The 18,602-nt window shown below is 56.6% G+C and overlaps 1 protein-coding gene across 3 annotated transcripts in view; it reads left to right on the top strand.

The window, feature by feature from the left end:
• Positions 1 to 15,001, top strand: part of PTPN5 (protein tyrosine phosphatase non-receptor type 5) — a 55,080-nt gene extending 40,079 nt beyond the window's left edge. For 2 of the 3 annotated variants that reach the window (XM_045484732.1, XM_045484733.1), the window contains 12 exons: positions 787 to 980; positions 1,541 to 1,648; positions 1,896 to 1,973; positions 2,457 to 2,698; positions 3,885 to 4,074; positions 6,438 to 6,522; positions 10,210 to 10,289; positions 10,474 to 10,611; positions 11,103 to 11,213; positions 13,053 to 13,213; positions 13,305 to 13,418; positions 13,842 to 15,001. In XM_045484732.1, the coding sequence (XP_045340688.1) occupies positions 787 to 980; positions 1,541 to 1,648; positions 1,896 to 1,973; positions 2,457 to 2,698; positions 3,885 to 4,074; positions 6,438 to 6,522; positions 10,210 to 10,289; positions 10,474 to 10,611; positions 11,103 to 11,213; positions 13,053 to 13,213; positions 13,305 to 13,418; positions 13,842 to 13,935 (1,595 nt within the window). In that variant the 3' untranslated portion in view covers positions 13,936 to 15,001. The remainder of the gene's footprint in view (positions 1 to 786; positions 981 to 1,540; positions 1,649 to 1,895; positions 1,974 to 2,456; positions 2,699 to 3,884; positions 4,075 to 6,437; positions 6,523 to 10,209; positions 10,290 to 10,473; positions 10,612 to 11,102; positions 11,214 to 13,052; positions 13,214 to 13,304; positions 13,419 to 13,841) is intronic. The other variant, XM_045484734.1, reaches the window with a different exon arrangement.
• The last annotated feature ends 3,601 nt before the right edge of the window (positions 15,002 to 18,602 follow it).

The following is an 18,602-nucleotide window of genomic DNA, read 5'->3' as shown; positions in this document are numbered from 1 at the left end:
CAGAATCCCAAACTTCAGCCGGCGCCTCAGACGTAAGCCAGTGGTGATCACACGTTCATAGTAGCGGAGCCCCGTGTTGAAATTATCTGAGAGGAAACACCAGGGCTCCCTAAAGCAGGAGGAAATCCAAGGGTTGAGCTGAACCTCCGTCTCCCGGGTGTGGAAACAAAGCCCAGAGAGGGGGTGACTCTCCAAGGGTCACACAGCCAGGGACAGACCCAGGACTAGACCTTTGATACCAATTCTGCTACACCAAGATTTTCCTCCACACCCCACGGTGTGGCCTTGAGGTGGCGAAGGGCTGCGTGGCTGTGATCTTGCCCGGGGTCCAGCCTCCAGCCTCAGCCAGGGGGCACGGACCACAAGAGACACGAATCCGGAGGGCGGGCGTGGGAGGGCTGTTCAGGGTCACGGCCTGGTTACGCCGTGTCTTTTTTTTCCTCTCTCTCTCTCTTTTAATTGAGTGTGAGGTGGTTGTTTTTTGTTTCCTTAAGAAATGGAAAAGAACGGAGCTGCGTAAACACGGCGATGCTAACTCCCTGAAAAACCTCCTGCCATTTTAACTCTGTTACTGGAGAAATAAAAGAGAAATAATTTGTCCACCCACACTTAGCTCTTTCTGACGAAGGTAGGTGAATATTGCTTTGCTAATCGAGGGTGACGGCTGGAAGTGGAGCCACGCTGACTGATCCCAGATTGAGCGGAAGCCACAGCAACCCCAGAAGGAGCGGCCCGCCGTGGGTCGGCAGGACCCGAGTCACCGGGCGCGTGTCCCGCCTTCCACAGGTCTCCCCCAGCCGGTAGTGATGGAGGCGCTGGACCAGGCCGAAGGGCTCGCGGACTCTCCGAGAGAAATGCCACCGCCCCCACCGCCTTCACAGCCCTCAGAGCCAGCTCAGAAGCCACCACCTCGAGGCGTCGGGAGCCACTCCCTCCCTGTCAGGAACAGCCTGTGCCTGTTGGCCGCCTCCCAGTTCCTGGTAAGGATATCACAGGCCTTACAAGGGCCTGACTGAGGGCAGGTGGAGGGACAGCCCCCCGCGTCCTCCCCAGGATGGCCACCTGGGGATCGTGGGAGGTGAGGGGCCTTCTCGGTGTCCCGCAGTGACTCCAAGCCCTCGGGCTGGTGTGTACAGGAGGCTGGAGGTCTCAGCTACAGCCTCAGGAGCTAAGACCCTCACAGCCTGCCTTCCCTAACCCAAGAAGCAGGACTTGAGGCCTCCCCAGCAGCCAGGCCTGCAGGGGTCTCTCTGAGAATTTCCCGTCTATGGAGATACATCTCTGGGAAACTTTTCTTTTTACGTGGGTACCTGGTGGGGGTCCCTTCTGGGAAGGGTTTTATCTTGGCTCCCTCCAGTCAGCTTTTCTCCAGGGAGAGTCCTGAGGCCTGCTCTGCGCACACAGTACCTGGGCTCTTCCCTGAGCTCTGCAGTCTGGACCTTGGGGGGGCCAGGTTGAGGCTGCAGGTGAGCTCTGCAGGGGGACATGGGGGCCAGGAGCCCAGGGTCCAAACTCAGTCCGCTCCCCCTGGCTGCCCCAGCTTGCCTGCGGGGTGCTCTGGCTCAGCGGCTATGGCCCCATCTGGTCACAGAATGCCACAGACCTCATCTCCTCCTTGCTCACACTCCCGGAACAGCTGGGACCCATGGTGAGTAAGCTCCAGGGAGCTCCAAGGTAGGAGGGAGCGACTGGGGACCTCCAGCCCCACCAACCCCTGGATGGGGCTTCTCCGAGTTCAGAAGATACTTCCATGCCCCTGAAACCCATCTCCCTGCTCCCCACCCAGACCTGGTCAGCAGCTTTCAGAGCCTCAGTTCTGTCGCTGCCGGAATGAATGAGAACTTGGCCCCCCGCCACCACCACCCTGTGGTGACTGTCTGTCTCATGTTCCCCAGGCCTGGCTGGGCATTGGGACCTGGGAAGTCCCCAATCTGCTGCTGGTTACTCTGTCTGTGATCCTCATTACCACCCTGGTAAGGTACCTCCTGGCCTGACCTCTGTGCACCCCTCCTCTGACCCTGAGGCCCAGTCCCCCCCAGCTCCCACTTGATTTCCGAGCTAGATGTTTCAGGTGGGGGCAAGGACAGGGTATCTGTGCCCTTCCACTGGTGAGCCCAGCCTGGGTTGAGGGACACCTTCTTCTTGAAGAAGGGTTTGCGATGTTCTAAGCTGAGGGAAGGACTAAAGCCAGAGAAGACTGGTGTAGGAGCCCCACACCCCACCGACAAGACCTCAGTCCACAAGAGACTGAGGGTTGGGGGAGGGTGGGGGCAGGGAGTCGGGTGGGGACTGGAAACTCCCATCTAGGTGAAGGGCGGTGCTATGCAGACGGCTCCCAGGAGAGCAGGGCTGCTCTAGACTCATTGAGGGCAGGGGACTCCATCTCATGGACACCCCATCACTCAGGGGCCAGCTGACACGGCCCCAGGTCCACGATGCTGTGCCTTCCCAACTAGGTGTGGCACCTCCTGAGGGCTCCCCCAGAGCCATCTGCCCCACCGCGCCCTGAGGATAGACGCCAGTCCGTGAGCCGCCAGCCTTCCTTCACCTACTCCGAGTGGATGGAAGAGAAGGTCGAGGATGACTTCCTAGACCTGGACCCTGTCCCTGAGACTCCTGTGTTTGACTTCGTGATGGACATCAAGCCGGAGGCCGACCCTGCCTCACTCACCGTCAAGTCCATGGGTCTACAGGAAAGGTGGGAGGGGTGGAGAAGGGGTGGGCTCTATGGGCTTTTGAGCTCTCAGCTCCCCATCAGAAGGGCAGATGCCTGACTCTGACTCCCAGGGCCCAGGATAGAGCTGGCCTCTTAGTTTAGCCAGTGTAGACACATGCTCGTCAGGTCTGATTCCTATAGATCAGAGTGCCCCAAGGTAAATGCTGAGAAGTGCCGTTAGTACACACGAGCACATAGGCATATACAGGTGTATGTGTGTGCACACTCACACATAGGCTGCTGTGCTCAAGTAAGTTCGGGTAGGTTCCCTTATTACAGGACTTGTCAGGGCCTGTAACACGCTTGCGTTCATTGTAAATCAGCAAGCGGGTAGCATGTGGCATTCCTCAAAGTCTGCTGACCACTCTGCTTTTATAGAATGTCCCGGAGTATTCCCCAGAACATACTTTGGGAGGTGTCAGCACCTTTTCAGAGCCTCGTTGGGTAAGCTGGATCACACCAGGTTTGAGTTCTCCACATGATATCTTGGAAGAAGCCCTGGACGAGGAGTCAGAAAACCTAGCTTTTAGTTTCGGCTCTGCGATTCCCTTACTGTGTGAGCTTGGGCAGTTCTTGTCCCCTCTCTGGGACTCGCTTTCCCTTTCTATGTGGTCAGCGCCCTTCAACTGTTCTGTTGACGCTTTAGACACCGAATGGGGTAGAGCCTGTCCAGTGCAGGCATCTTTGCTGCTGCTGTGCAGCCCCGGGACTCCGTCTTCCCCTGATAGCCAAGGCGCCTGGCTTCTCCTGGATGAGATTTCCATGACTCATGGCCAGCGTCAGCCAGCACTGGCAGGACCAAGGCCATGATGCAGAGGGTAGAGCGTCGCTTCCCTGCTCTAGTCAGGTGCCCTCTCTCTTGAGCTTCCTGGGGCCACAGGGCTGGGCACTGCCTCTGGGCAGTGACAGAAGAGAGTCCAGGGAGGGCTGTGTTGAGGCCGCCTTGGATGGAACCTCTGGAACCGGGGCCCCAAGCCCCCCACCTCAGTTAGCATCTCCATTGCAGGAGGCAGGAGACGGGGAATCAGGCTTAAGCCCCGGAGCTGAGACTCATGCTGTTCCCGTCAGGGGCGCTGTCACCTTCCCACTCCTCCCGCTGCCACCCTTGATCTCTCCCTCCCCACCTCCCCGCCCCTGAGACTCACTCCCCCTTTCCCGGTCCTTCCAGGAGGGGCTCCAATGTCTCCCTGACCCTGGACATGTGCACACCAGGCTGCAATGAGGAGGGCTTCGGCTATCTCATGTCCCCACGTGAGGAGTCAGCCCGCGAGTACCTGCTCAGCGCCTCCCGTGTCCTGCAGGCCAAGGAGCTTCACGAGAAGGCCCTGGACCCCTTCCTGCTGCAGGCAGAATTCTTTGTGAGTCCTCCCGTGCCAGTCACGCCACTCTGGGTAGACCTTTCTGCTCACACCGATCACGCACCTAGCAAGGCAGTGGTGGGGGTGCCCTGAACCCAGCATCTGATGGATTTGTTATTTCCTTGTCAGCTCTCCCACCATCTTGGGCGAGCTGCTTCCCCTCTGCGCCTCCGTTTCCTCACCTGGAAAATGGGGGTAGAAATCATAGGAATGTTGCAAGGATGAAAGACATGGCTAATGTGTGCAGAGGGCTCCGCTGGGTGACTGGTGCTCGGTGGCGTCCCCAAGTCCTCACTGCCCACTGCGGTGCTTTGAAAGTCAAAGAATGCCTTCCTTCTGACTTCCTGTTTTCCCTCCCTTTGCCCGGCTGACATCACCAAGCGTCGTTCATCCTCTGACATCCCTCCAGTCACCCCGTCCCCCTCTAGACCCTTTGCAGCAGCCTGGTCCAGCTGCCTCCTGTGGGATTTTGAGGGGCCCGATAAATGACATTTACCTGCTTTACCTGCCTGAGCCCCCAACCAGTCATCAGCTAAGACGTAATGACAGTGTCTCCTTTATTTTCGTCGATGAAGGCAAAGTGTGAAGTGAGGCTTAGGTGCGTCGTAATAGTGAGCTTTCTAATACTGACCCCCAGAATTTGCACATTTTCTACCCACCCCAGGTGGTGCACCCCATGGAGGCCATCCCTATTGTTTGTTTCTCTGCAGGATGGTCCCCAAAGGAGGAGGAAGGAAGGGGCTTGGGTCCAAAAGCTGATTCCTCACTCAAACCTACCCATCCGGTAACTCACCAGTATGGGCAGGAATGGGAAAGAGGCCCTGGGTATGCGGGGAGAGGCCAGAGGGATGGGGAAGCCATGAACCTCCCCCAGCTCCCCTTGCCCAGGCCACCTTGTCTCCTACCTGGACTGGATGGCCGTTTCCTCTGTGAAAACCGCAGTCACTCTCCGAACCACTGCTCCACATTTTCCAGGGCTGGGCATCGCCTGTCTTACCCGAGTTGGGCTAGCCCAGCCTCTTTGTTCAGCCCTATGCCCCCCACCCCTACAGCGACTGTCCACTTCAAACTGGACCACCACCTCCCCCTACCCCCGGGCTTCTCCTCCCATGCCTGTACTCACATCATTGCCCCACTGGATGCTTCCAGAAAGCCTTCCTTAACCACCCGAGCCTCAGTTCTGCTCTGTGTCCCCCATCATCACCTCCCCTTGAAGAAGTGGTTTGAATCCTCTCTGGTGTTTCCTGTTCAGTAGATTGTTGTTGATTTTGCCCAGAGAGAAAAGAACGTGGCCTGCATGCTCACTCCGTGGGCACTTTTGGACACGTTGGTTTTGGTGTTGGTTGTTTTTTTGTTTTTTTCGATTCCACAGTAACCCAAGAAAGTGAATCTTTCTCAATACTTAAAGCCCATACTTACTATGTCCAAAAACTGTGGACACTGTGAAACTACGTGTAGTCAGGCACTGAGCAGCGGGGTCAGATGGAAGGCGGGGGGGGGGGGGGGGGGTGAAGAAGCCCGAGGCACTGGGGAGTCATCCTGGAGAACAGTGGGGAGGGGCCAAGAGGTGAACTTACAGCCTAGGAACTGTTTGGACAGGTGGAGAGGGGTGGGATCAGGGCTCCCGATTAGCAGAGTCAGAAGGCACGCTGGGAGCTCAGACCTGGAGCGGGATGGAGAGGGGCGTATTTGCAGCACAGAAGAGACCTGCCTGTAACTAGAGAGCGGGTCACTGAGAACAACCCGCGGTAAACAAAGACCAGATGCAAGGCAACCTCACATGCCAGGTGGAGAAGTGTGAACTTGGGGCTCTCGACACAGAGCATGATTGGGAGGTGCAAACATATCCTTGGGAGCTCAGAAGGAGGCTCTTTTCCCGGGGAGAATCGGGGAAGGCTTCTTGGAGGAGATGGCATTTAAGGTGGACAGGACAGAGGATGGGGTGGATGTTAACTACAAAGAGTGCGGCACTGCCTGAGCTCCTGCGGTGGGGATGCCCTGGGTGGGAACCCGGATCCGTGAAGCCATTCAGGTTGGCTGCAGCGCAGGGAGTGTGATTGGTCAGGTCCCTGGTTCTCTCCTTGTTCTTTGTTCAGCAGCCATTAATTGAGTGTCTACTATGTGCCAGGTTGGCCCTTGATCGACTATAATAATAACATTTATTATTTACTCGCTATGTGCCAGGTGCTATTCTAAATGCTTTTTATGTGCAGTGACTCATTTAATACTAAATGTTTACTGAATGAAGGCATGCACTCAAGCAAACGTCTGGACTAGAAGTTAGGGGCACACCGGTGCCTGGATTCCAACGTCTGTGAGAGCCAGCCCACAGCTGCTAACTCCCCCGTGTCCTCATCTTGCAGGAAATCCCCATGAACTTTGTGGATCCGAAGGAGTATGACATCCCTGGGCTGGTGCGGAAGAACCGGTACAAAACCATCCTTCCCAGTGAGTACTCGCTGCCCCAGAAGGTGAGGGCAGGCTCACCCTCACCTGGGTGCCCCTTGCCCTGAGCTAGGCCTTCAGGGTCACGAGAAGGAGGGAAGGAGGGTTAGGGGGTACCGAGTGCCGGGAAAGTCTCCCTGCTCAGGGCAGAGGTTAGTTCTTTCCTTCACCCTTGCCCTGGCTGTGCCTGGCTCTGGAAACCCAGAGAGAAAGAGTGAAGGTCGTAAGAGCTCCTAGACGGTGCATGGTGACTGGAGAGTATTTTCACTCTCTTTTATCTCTTCAGAGTGGGCAGATTTTGAAGGGAGGAAATGAGGGCTCCGAGAGGTTGATTGGCTCATCCACAGTCACGCAGCCAGGAAGTTTCAAACTGGGCCTCCTTGACCCCGGAACTGGGCTCTTTGGTCTACCTTGAGTTGACTTTGTTCTGATTGTGAGTCCTCTCACAGGAAGGGACGCCCCACAAGGGAATGAGCTGCCTGTCAGAGAGTGAGCTCCACGTCACTCAGGGTGTGCAAGTGAAGCTGCATGGTCAGTCCCCTGGCAGGTCTGAGAGGGACAGTTAGACCAGGTGACCGAATGTTCCGCTTTCAGCCTGGGGTGTCATTTTCGGATAACTTTCATCAAGCCCCTGTCTGCCTGTCACCCCTGTCAAGTTCAGGCCCCAGGCCCCAAGGCTGGCTTAGGGGGTGACGTGTTGGAAGTGAGTCCCCACCAACCTACTCCGCTCGGTTGGTGGAGTAACGAGGCTTTAAAAAAGCAGTTTTCCCATCAGCATCTCCAACAACATGTAAGATGTCATGACTTATTTTTAACTTTTAAAATATCGACTTGTGGTTGCTATGGTTACACAGTCTCTAGGTAGTTCCGGTTAAACAAAGCACCATTTAAGGCCAGGATGCATTATTCAGGGCTGCTCACCTCGTCCCTCATCTTGCCACCCTCCAACCAGGCAGCCCCGCGTGAAGGGAGGGGCTCGGGTACCCCAGAACCGGGGGCTTTGCTGGCCACTCAGAATGACCCCTGGGGGAGGCTGGGAGCCCGGCCATCGCTCCAGCGGTCCCCACTGGATTGCTGAGAGGCCCTGGGCCACTTTCACCATGCTCTCAGCCTGCACGCCCTGGAGCTCAACAGAGAATCCTCTGTGGCCAGCAAGAATTGACCCTGTGCCTCAGAGCCCGGGATCCGCGCGGGGGTGTGTGTGACAGAGGACACGTCAGGCTTGGCAGAGGCCCACCAGATCCAGGACACCCCGAGGCTTGTTCTCTCATTCGTTTGGCCCACATTTGCTGAGCCCCTACCCCAGGGGATGAGAATTCAGGCATGAATGAGACACAGGGAGTTCACAGTCTAATGGAAGAAACAGATCCGTGGACAGTTACTAGGACAAAGTGACCGGTAACCCAGCTGGCAGCACTGAGGACAAGATACAGGGGAGCGCTTTCTGTCCGTTTGCCACTGTGTCCCAAGTACCAAAATAGTGCCTGACACATAGCAGACATTCTGCTCCTGTTTGAAGGAGGGAGGGAGGGAGGGGTGGGAAGGATAGAAGGAAAGGAGGGAGGGAGGGAGGAAGGAAGGAAATCTCGGATCAGCTCTCCCTCGCCATCCTCACTGCCAAATGACTTTTTGGGGTTCAGGGCTTGTATGTTGCCCAATTCCAGGGGTGCCATTTACATGGACTTCACTGACATAATGCCCCTGGAGTTGGGCTGGGCAATAATCTCCTGGCTGGTCTCCCCTCCTGTCCATCATCTACCATTGTCCCCGAAATGGTGCAAAGCAGACATCCAGTCATGTCATTCTTCTCCTTTACCCTGTCATTGCCACCTTTATAACCCTCCGGTTTAGGTCCAGCCTTATAAGTGTGGTTTGTAAGACCCTTTGTCATTTGGTTCCTCACCACCTCACGTCACCACCCCCCGCCTGGCCCCGGGCACTGGCATCAGACAGAATGGTGTTCCCTACTCCTGCTCCTACAGGGCCTTCAGACCCAGCCTGGGTGCTTTCAGACCACACGCTGCTTGTCTGCCTGCCTGGCACTTGGGGGCAGGGACCATGTCCTGTTTGTCGGGGAGTCCCTACCCTCCAGCACAGTGCCAGGCGCGGAGGCAGTATTCAGTGGGGTCAGTAGAACCATTCCCGTTCCCACAGTGGTTCTTCTTCAACGCCAGAGGCCCTGGTGGCTGGTCAAAGAGGGGTGTGTCCACTTCTAGCACGTAATCTGGGCAGGCAGGGAGGTGACCCCTCAGCACTCCCCGCTCCTCTCTTCTGCTGGCCACCCAGAGTCTCCTTCATGGACCCTCCCTCCTCCACCCCTAACCTCTCTGTGCCCCTGTCCACAAGGGGGCCCCACCCCCAGATCACCTGCCAGGACTTCCGGGCATGGGAGGGAGGAGAACTCGCCTCCCCATAAAAGGTCCGGAGAACGGAGGCTTGTGAGGGTCACCTCCTGTTTCTCCTACCAGGTCTGGGATCCTCTCGACCTGTTAACCTACAGGGAAACTTGTAATAATGGCAGCGATCACAGCTACGTGCTATGCGATACAGCGCGTGCTGGGCTAAGTTCCTGGCCTGAGGACATCTGGATACTATTCACTCCTTTTATTTTTACAAGACCAGCGGGGCCATGACGGAAGGGATGTCTCCGGTTCACAGACGCGGCACAGGGGAACTAAGGCAATCGTGCCCGTTGGCACTCGTAACAAGTCACAGAGCCAGGACCTGGACCCCACCCTCTGGCTCCCCTGTGCTGCCTCGGAGAGCCCCAGCCTGTATGCCGGATGTGCCTCTAGTTCAGCCTGTAGTTTCTCGGGAGAGAAACCGAAGCCCAGAGAAGGGCTAAGACAGTGAGCTGGTGACAGAGCCAGACCAGAGGCTAGGGCCCCGGGCCCCCAGCCAACTCCCTGCCCGCCTCACATGGCCTCCCCGTCCCAGTCCCAGCCTCTGCTGGCTGACAGAATAGTCCGTTCAGGGAGGCTGTAGCTGGAACAAAACAGATTCTACTCCAAGAAGAGGAACAGGAGGTTGTGAGAATCTGCGGCTGTGGGATTTGACGCGGGAATAGACTGGGAGAAAAAGGAAAAAGCCCTCCGTGCACACGTGCACCTGCTGCTAAGACCCTACCATTTCATCCATCCCTGGGCTCTCCCTTGGCTCTCTACCCCCAGATCTTAATAGCTCTTTATAAAGCACTTGACGGTTTACCTCGCACTTTCACAGCTGTTTTCTCGTTTAGCTTCCCAGTAACGCTGGGAAGTGGGCGTGTCTACCCCCCGTATTATAGATAGGAAAGTCGAGGCTTAGGAAGGACGTGTGCTTTTCAAGTGTGCACAGCACGTCAGTGACCGTGCGTACCCAAACTCTGCCACCCCTGCCGACCAGGATGTGCACTGTAGGTAGTTCCTTTTCTGGACTTAGCTCACTCCTCTCCAGAACATGACGCACAGTGAGCCCGGGGCAGCTTAAGGGACACAGGCAAGGGGCAGGCAATGATGCTATGGAGGTGGAGACCCAGGGTCACGGAGACGGGCCTGTGTTTTGCTAGTGGGTAGGCGAAGGAGGAACTTCAGGAGTCCCAGGAAAAATGTGGGTGCCCGGAAGCGGGCCAGATAAGGTGAGCCCTGCACTAGAGGGGTGCTGCTTCTGTCAAATACCAGCCTCACCTGTCTCCCCCCCACCACACCCCAGACCCCCACAGCAGAGTATGTCTGACCTCGCCAGACCCCGATGACCCTCTGAGTTCCTACATCAACGCCAACTACATCCGGGTACGTAGCCCCATCCCAGCGACCTCTCCCTGAAAGGGAGGCCCAAGCCAACAGGATCTGACCTCCAGGCTTGCCCTTAAGCCAGCGCGGCTCCTGCCAGCCCCCCGGGAAGGGCCTGAGTGTGGGGACTGGGCCCAGGGAGCACTGTGTCCGACCCTGATAGCCTGGACTTGGCTGGCCACAGGGCTACGGTGGGGAGGAGAAGGTGTACATTGCCACGCAGGGACCCATCGTCAGCACGGTCAGCGACTTCTGGCGCATGGTGTGGCAGGAGCAGACACCCATCATCGTCATGATCACCAACATCGAGGAGATGAATGAGGTAGGCGCCCCATGCCGCTGCCAGGCGTCTGCTGCTTTGTGCCCTCGGCTAAGCACCTTGTTTCCGTATGAATCCTTACAACAGTCTCGTGAGGGTGGTAGTGTTCACGCCACTGCCAAGGGGAGGAAATGGGAGGCTGAGCGAGGTTAAGTCCAGGCCCTGCCCTCTCCACCTGCCCGGCTTATGCTCTGATAGGGTCCTGCCTCCCTGCCCGCTGGGGCCCACTCCGGCTACTTCTTTACCCATAGTAGCCCATTTAATCGAATCCCCACTAGAGTGCTTCAGAGTAGGCATCACTTCCGGTTTCCAGATGAGGAAACTGAGGCTCAAAAAAGGGAAGTAACGTACAGGTTATGAAGCTGAGGTTTGAGCTGCCGTCTACCTGCGAACCTGTTGTCCTTTTATATCTTGCCCTGCTGGCCCTGGTGGGGCACTGGGGAAACCGGGTGGGGAACTGGGAGTGTATTGCAGCCTGGTCTGGGCCCCTGCAGAAGTGCACTGAGTATTGGCCGGAGGAGCAGGTGATGTACGACGGAGTGGAGATCACTGTGCAGAAAGTCATTCATACCGAGGATTACCGGCTGCGACTCATCTCCCTCAGGGTGAGGCCAGGGACTGGGCTGGGCCGGACTGGGCCGGACTGGGAGGATGGGGGACAGGACCATGACCGGGAGCCTCCACAGATAACGGGGTCTGTAGCTGAAATCCAGGCCTCTGTCACTCTCAGGATGTACTGATAAACAGGGACGAGGGAGGGGTGAATGGACTTGGGGGCCAGAGGCAGGACCAGATATCAGTTGTATTTTATGCTCTTGGGCTCTCTCTCTGTCTACACTGTCATTCATGATGCCTTCCAACTCTGCTTCAGATACACTCAAGTCCAGAACTGCCTGGGTAAGAGATCTCCAAACAACCTCCAGTCCTTAGAATTGAAGGTCCGTTAGAACTTTGAGATCCTGTAGTATTCAATCTGTCCACCAGAGGGCAGACACTTCTTGCTGCGTTTGGGTTGCACAGGAAAGTCATGGTTACACAAAAAGGGGGAAAAAAAAAAAAAAAAAAGGAAGACATACAAAATATGAGCAATACAAAACAGCCCAAAAGGGTGGGGGGGAGGTATCCTCCCACCCTGAAGTGGTGCTTCTTCTAGGCTCAGCACAAGAGAGGAGATTGTTCCTTAGGAATCCTGTGGATTGGGTAGAGCCCAATGTAATAACCCCAAAGGCTGGGAGAGGTGAGCCAAGTACCAGGAAGCTTTCTGCTTCCCCAGAAAGAGAGGCTGAGGTGAGTTGAGGGCCGCCTCATTGTCACACTGCCGTGGGGAGTATTTACTTTTGTCCATGAGTCCATGAGTCTCTGCAAGAAGCCTCCCTACGCCTGGTTCTGGGTGGGTACTGGGAACACAGACTGTCCAAAACCTGGACTCTCTCCTAAAGGAGCACCCCTAATGGTAAGTACCAGGCTAGAGACTGGCAAAAACATAGAAGAAGGCCACTCCATTAGCCAGGGTGTTCAGGGAGGGCTTCCTGGAAGCGGTGGTGCTGAATGGAGTTGGCAGGATGAGTAGGAGTTGACCAGGGGCAAACAAGGGAGAAAACATTCCAGGCAGAGAAAAAAGTTAAAAAGAAAGGCACGGAAGATGGAATAGCTCTGTGTGTGTGTGTGTGTGTGTGTGTGTGTGTGTGTGCGCGCGCGCGCGCACCGCAGAGGTTTTACGTACAAACCATCTGGAGTGCAGGAGCACTCCAGATTGAGTACTACCCGTGTTCAGGGGTCGGAGACGGGCCTGGAGGGCTAGATCCTATACGGTGTGTCTCATTTGCCAGACTGAAGACTAAGGAGAGTGGGTTTTATTCGGAGAGCAACAAGGGCCGTTGGAGAGTTCTGAGCAGGAGAGCAGCGTGTCCAGATCTGTGCTGCACACGGTCCACGTTTGGCCACTGTGGGGATAGAGCAGTCAGGGGGGAGGGAGAGACGGTGGAGACACGATAAAGGGCGAAGCGGAGGTGGCGCTGGTGGAGAGGCAAAAACACTGACAAGACTTGGGGGTGGTGGCAGGCGAAGCGTAGTGACGTGAGCGGGAGAGCCCCCAGGCTCCGGGTCATGAGACTGAGGGGTGACCCGGCTGTTTAAGATAAGGGAGCAGAGGACAGGAGCGGATTGGAGAGGGACTCCCTGCCTCTCTTGGAGGACCCTGGAGTTGTTGGGGCAGAACGGACCAGGGAAGACCAGTTGTCACTGAGCAGCTTCCACTACCAAGCTGGCTGTGGGTCTCTGATGCCACTGAGCAGTACGAGCAGCACGGTGTAGGTGGCAGAGGCCGTGGGTCCCACGCCGGGGTCTCCCCACTGTGTTCTCGCTGCTCCCTTCCCAACTTTGGGCTGCGTTGGGGACTCTAAGAGTTCACATGTATCTGGGGTGGGTCTCTGTCTCCTGGACAGAGCGGGACCGAAGAGCGAGGCCTGAAGCATTACTGGTTCACGTCCTGGCCCGACCAGAAGACCCCAGACCGGGCCCCCCCACTCCTGCACCTGGTGCGGGAGGTGGAGGAGGCCGCCCGGCAGGAGGGGCCCCGCTGCGCCCCCATCATTGTCCACTGCAGGTGGGTCCTCCCAGCCACCCACCAGGGCAGCGCAGCCTCCCTGCTCCCCACGCCGGTCCGTTCCTTACCCCAGCGTGCCCTCTGCCCTCAGTGCAGGGATTGGGAGGACGGGCTGCTTCATCGCCACCAGCATCTGCTGCCAGCAGCTGCGGCAGGAGGGAGTGGTGGACATCCTTAAGACCACGTGCCAGCTCCGTCAGGACAGGTCAGCCTGTGCACGGGGCGGGGGGGTGGGGCGCGCATGGGGAGAGACTGAGGCACGCGTGGGGTGCGGGGCAGGAGGACCCACAGCACGTGGACGTGCTGGCGGATGGGGAGTGGAGGACACAGATGGGGAGAGGAGCTGGATCCAGACAGCTGCTGGCTTGATGAGGAGGGGAAAGGAACCCAGCTGGGGGGGGGGAGGGGAGAGGGGTGGTGGGGCACGTCCTCTCTGTCCCTGCAATGTGCGCCAGAGCTGGGCGGGACAGGAAGGAGCAGAGGGACGCGGCTGGCAAGGGTTGACCCCTCCGCGCTACACAAAGACCAGGCCCCTCGCGAATGATGGGCAGTCGTGGGTTTGGGGGCACCCTCCCGCAGCCCGTCATCTCTCAACCATCCCATCTCCGCTGTGCATCTCTGCCCGCAGGGGCGGCATGATCCAGACATGTGAGCAATACCAGTTTGTACACCATGTCATGAGCCTCTACGAGAAGCAGCTGTCACGCCAGTCCCCAGAGTGACTGCGCTCCTGCCCCGAGGTCCTCTGGGCACCGCCCAACCTGAGTCTGGGCCCTCCCCCCGGTTACACGCGGGGCCCTGCCTCGGGTCCCCACCTGCCCCCCGTCCCTGCCCCTCCTGCTTCCTTCTCTCTAGTCTGTTCCTTCCTCCTCCCTCCTCCGGCAGCCTTGGCCTGGCCCCTGCTCCCCAACATAGCTCTTCCTACTGTACATACTGGGGACTGGGGCAGGGTGGGAGAGGGATGTGCCAGGCCAGGCCTGGGGCCCCGGGGCCTGACCCATGCCATGCAGACCTGGGGCCTCAGTTTTTAATGATAGTTCCATTGCTACTTGATCCAAAACGTTTCTGTGCCGCAAGCGTCCCGCTGTAGCGTGTCTGTCTGTCCGTCCATCTCTGCTGTCTGTACCGGACACTGTGTCTCCTCGGCCCGGGGAAAGGGGTGATGAGCTCCAGCCCCACAGTAGCCCAGGCAGAGGCGCCTGCCCTGGGCCCCCACCCCCACTTCCCACCCAGCAGATTGGATTTTGCCCCAGTTACTGAGCTCGGGATGGGGAGCGCCTGAGGAGTGGGCCGAGAGGTCTCAGCTGGGCGAGAGGTCTCTGGGTTGGGGTGGGGGGAGTATCACAGCCAGGATGACCTGTTGGTGTCAGATGCCTTCAGGAGGCAGTGACCAGCCTGTGAGGCATTGAGGAAGCAGGGGACGGAGGGGGGCTGTGAACCCAGAGGACCTGAGCCCTGGTGGGGGGTGGGAGAAGGGGGAGCTCTGAGGGTGGGGTGGGGTCTGGGCCCCAGATCCGTGTGGAACACTTTTCTGTGTCACCGTGGGAAAGCCTTTCCAGAAGTCTCGCTGCGTGTAGCTCTGCGTGTGTTCCTGTGTCCATGCGTGTGTTGAGAGCCCGTCAGTCGGGCGTGCATGACTCTTGGCAACATGTGTTATCTTGGAGCCACGTGTTTTTATTGCTGACTTTAAATATTTATTCCACGGCAGACAGAGACATTTGGTGTCTTTTTATAATTTGCTCGTGGTCATTGAATAGAGCAATAAACGGAGCATTTTGAGCAAAACTAGCCTCCTGTGTCCGTATAATTGCCTCTCCCCTCCCTGTCTCCTTGTAATCCGGTCTTTGTGCATCTTCTACACACACACACACACACACACACACACACACACACTCAAGGTCCCTAGCGCCTGGTCTCTGTGCACCCTCTACACACACACTCACACAACACACACACACACACACACACACACACACACACACGCAGAGGCACACCCTCCAGCTCCCTAGTGCCCCCTGTGGAGATTGGAGGTATGGGCCAAATCCATTTGATTTTGGCAGGGTCTCCTGCACCCTCACCTCCAACCCATCCAGGAGGCCTGGACCATGAGGAGCCTCAAGGACAGGTATGGGAGGCTTCCAGAGGAGGCAAAGTGTCTGGAAGGCCACCAGCTCCGACAGATGGGCCAGAGAGGCCAAGGCTCGGGCAGGGAGACTTTCAGGTCACACCCAGGCTCCTCCCTGTAGGCCAGCCCACTTACCCCATGAGCCCTACAGGTCCCAATAGCAGCTGCAACCTGGACGTTTCCCTTATAAGGCCTGGGCGGACAGTAGCCTCCCCCCCAAAGCGCCCAGGGACTCTGCCCCAGGGCTCAGATCCTGAGCCACCCGGACACTCCTGCTCTATTCTTACCCCTGCCCTCAGGGATGCAGCAAAAGTAGCTGTGATGCTGCTGCTGGCAGGCGGGGGTCACTCCAGGGCATGGGAGGATCCAGGGCAGGGCTGCTGACCGACCAGTGAGTCCTTACAAAGCACCAGAACCTCATGTGTGTTGGTAGACTGTCCCAAGCGTGCAGACAATAAGGAAAGAACGGGGAGGGGCTTTGAACAGCTGGGATGCAGGTCCCAGAGCGGGGGATGGGCATGCTCTCCAGCCATCCTCCAACAGGAGGGTAGGCCCTCTTACCCTCTACCTGGATTAGAGAAGGATTGAGCTGTAGGAGTGGGAAGGGGGAGGGGAGCTAACATGTCTATCTCCTCCTCCAGGGTGGCCCTGTGAGGCCACTTAAGCCGTGCAGGCACCACACATAGAGTCCAACATGAACGGTGCCCCCTGGATGTATGCGAAGTGGCAGACTTCCCTGACTCCGGCCCCCCTGGACTGTGCACACATGTACATATGTGTATGTATGTGCGTGTGCGCACACACACGCTACCCTGAGCCCCTCAGCTCAGCGAGGTCCCGCCCACCAGCAGTGAGAACCAAAACCTCTGGCGAAAGAGAACAGGAAAAGTAAGCCCGGACCACCACCCTCAGTCTCCTGCCCACACGCCTGGTCCCCAGCATTTCCTCCAGCCTTGGCTCCAGCCTTACTTCCCCCCTCCCCTCCCCCACCAGAGCAGCGTGCCAATCTAGCCGGGGCAGCTGTGGAGGCTCAGTAAGGGATCGCCCCCAAGGGGCCAGACATTTAAGGGACCGGTGACTCCACTGTTGGGACAAAAGAAGGAGACTTGCCCGCCTACAGCCCAGGCGTAGCTGCACCCCCAAAGCCCTGGACACAGCATTCAAGGGTTAGGAGGGACAGGTCACGCAAAGGTAAGGCTCCCCTCTTTCCTCAAGGTAAGGCTCCCCTCTTTCTGCAAGAAGGGTGCAGAACCTGCTACCTTCGGAGCCCAGAGCAGGACAGCCAGAGTAAGCTAACTCATGTGAGTTCGCTCCTTGGGGGGGGGGGGGAGGGGGGTCCCAGGTAGAAACTACAGGTGGGTAATCGCACGAAGGAAACTTTATTTGCAGCAAATGAGATCGTGGGGAAAATCTGCCAAAGTCGTGACTCCCTGAATGAGGGTGAGTAGGTTTCTTTTATTTAGGATGAACATTTAGATGGGGAGCCATGTCGCATGCACAGGCGAGCAGAAGGTCAACGCCTGTTCCTTAAGGAAACATGCCCATACGTACATTGTATGTTACGTAAATGAGGCTGAGGCTCGTTGGGTGGAGATTTTAGTATCATGAGGAGGTAAAGGTAACTGTAGGCCACGCCAGGGTCCGTCTGCACAGGTGTGAGTCAGGGTATGTGTTAAGCTTAAACTGGTCTGGGTGGTCTGGGCCACCAGAGCTCCTGTCCAGGCCGTTGTTACTGCTTGGGGTTGTTTCAGTTTCCATCACAGGATATTTTGCCCCGAAGGTCTTTTGCCTGAGTTAAGAGATAAGCTGGAAATAAGTCATACAGAGAAAGATACCATATGTTTTCACCCTTATGTGGATCCTGAGAAACTTAACAGAAGACCATGGGGGAGGGGGAGAAAAAAAAGAGAGGGAGGGAGGCAAACCATAAGAGACTCTTAAAAACAGAATAAACTCTGGGTTGATGGGGGGTGGGAGGGAGGGGAGGGTGGGTGGGTGATGGGCATTGAGGAGGGCACCTGTTGGGATGAACACTGGGTGTTGTATGGAAACCAATTTGACAATAAATTTCGTATTAAAAATAAAGAAAGAAGAGTTTAAGGAAGAACGTGGGACAAAGGTCAGTGGAACCAAGCAGGTGAGGAGTAAAGGTCAGCTCTTGGGGTCTAGCTGGTGACAGTCTCAGAACTCAGAGGTGGAGGGGCGCCTGGGTGGCGCAGTCGGTTAGGCGTCCGACTTCAGCCAGGTCACGATCTCGCGGTCCGTGAGTTCGAGCCCCGCATCAGGCTCTGGGCTGATGGCTCAGAGCCTGGAGCCTGTTTCCGATTCTGTGTCTCCCTCTCTCTCTGCCCCTCCCCCGTTCATGCTCTGTCTCTCTCTGTCCCAAAAATAAATAAACGTTGAAAAAAAAAATTAAAAAAAAAAAAAAAAAAAAGAACTCAGAGGTGGAAATAGGCCAGGCAGAGATACAGGGGGGTGGGGGAGATAAAGTTTAGCCTCAACCTTCCTGCCCAGAACAAGGCCCTTTTCAGAAGGGCAGTGGACTGGGAATCAGGAGGCCGGGATTCCAGGCTGAGTGACCTTGGACAGGTTATTTCTCGCAGACATCAGTTTCCTCACACACAAAGTGTAGGTGGAAAACTGCCGTGCTGGTTAAACAAAAATGGTAGGAACATCCATTCTTGGAAATACTGTGTAGTTGTTAGAACAAGGAAAGCCCTCATGAACCGATACGGAGAGATCTCCAAGATGGATTCCGTGAAAGAGAAAGGGCGGAATAGTGAATAGTGTGTACCTGAAGTGTAAAGAAGGGACGAGGACAAAAACATACGTGTCTCTGCATGAAGGAGCTCCAGAAGGAGCTGAGTGACCACGGGTGGTTCGTGTTGGGGGAGAGCCGAGAGATGGGGGCTCAGGAGGGGGCCTCTTCATATGGATGTGGATGTTGTTTCACTTATTAACGATGAGATCGAATTACTGATTTTTTTTAAAGAAAAAAAAATGAAAGAAAACCTCAGCCTCTGTCTTTATCGAGTCATAAGTGAAAGCAGGGCTGCAGACACACACTCTCATCTATCCGTCTTCGCATTCCAATGATGCCAGGGGTCCCCAGGGCACAGGAGGAAAATCCCCAGCTTCCTTCCAAGGCCCACTGCAGTATGGCTTAGTCAGGAAGTTCCTTCTTAGGTCTGACTTCATTGCCTCCTGATGAGACAGCTAACACTGCCTCCTTAGTTCCATGTAGCTATGAATACGAATCCCCAG

Source organism: Leopardus geoffroyi, chromosome D1 (assembly GCF_018350155.1).
Source record: "Leopardus geoffroyi isolate Oge1 chromosome D1, O.geoffroyi_Oge1_pat1.0, whole genome shotgun sequence".
Lineage (NCBI taxonomy): Eukaryota > Metazoa > Chordata > Mammalia > Carnivora > Felidae > Leopardus > Leopardus geoffroyi.
This window is presented reverse-complemented; position numbering and strand designations above follow the sequence as displayed.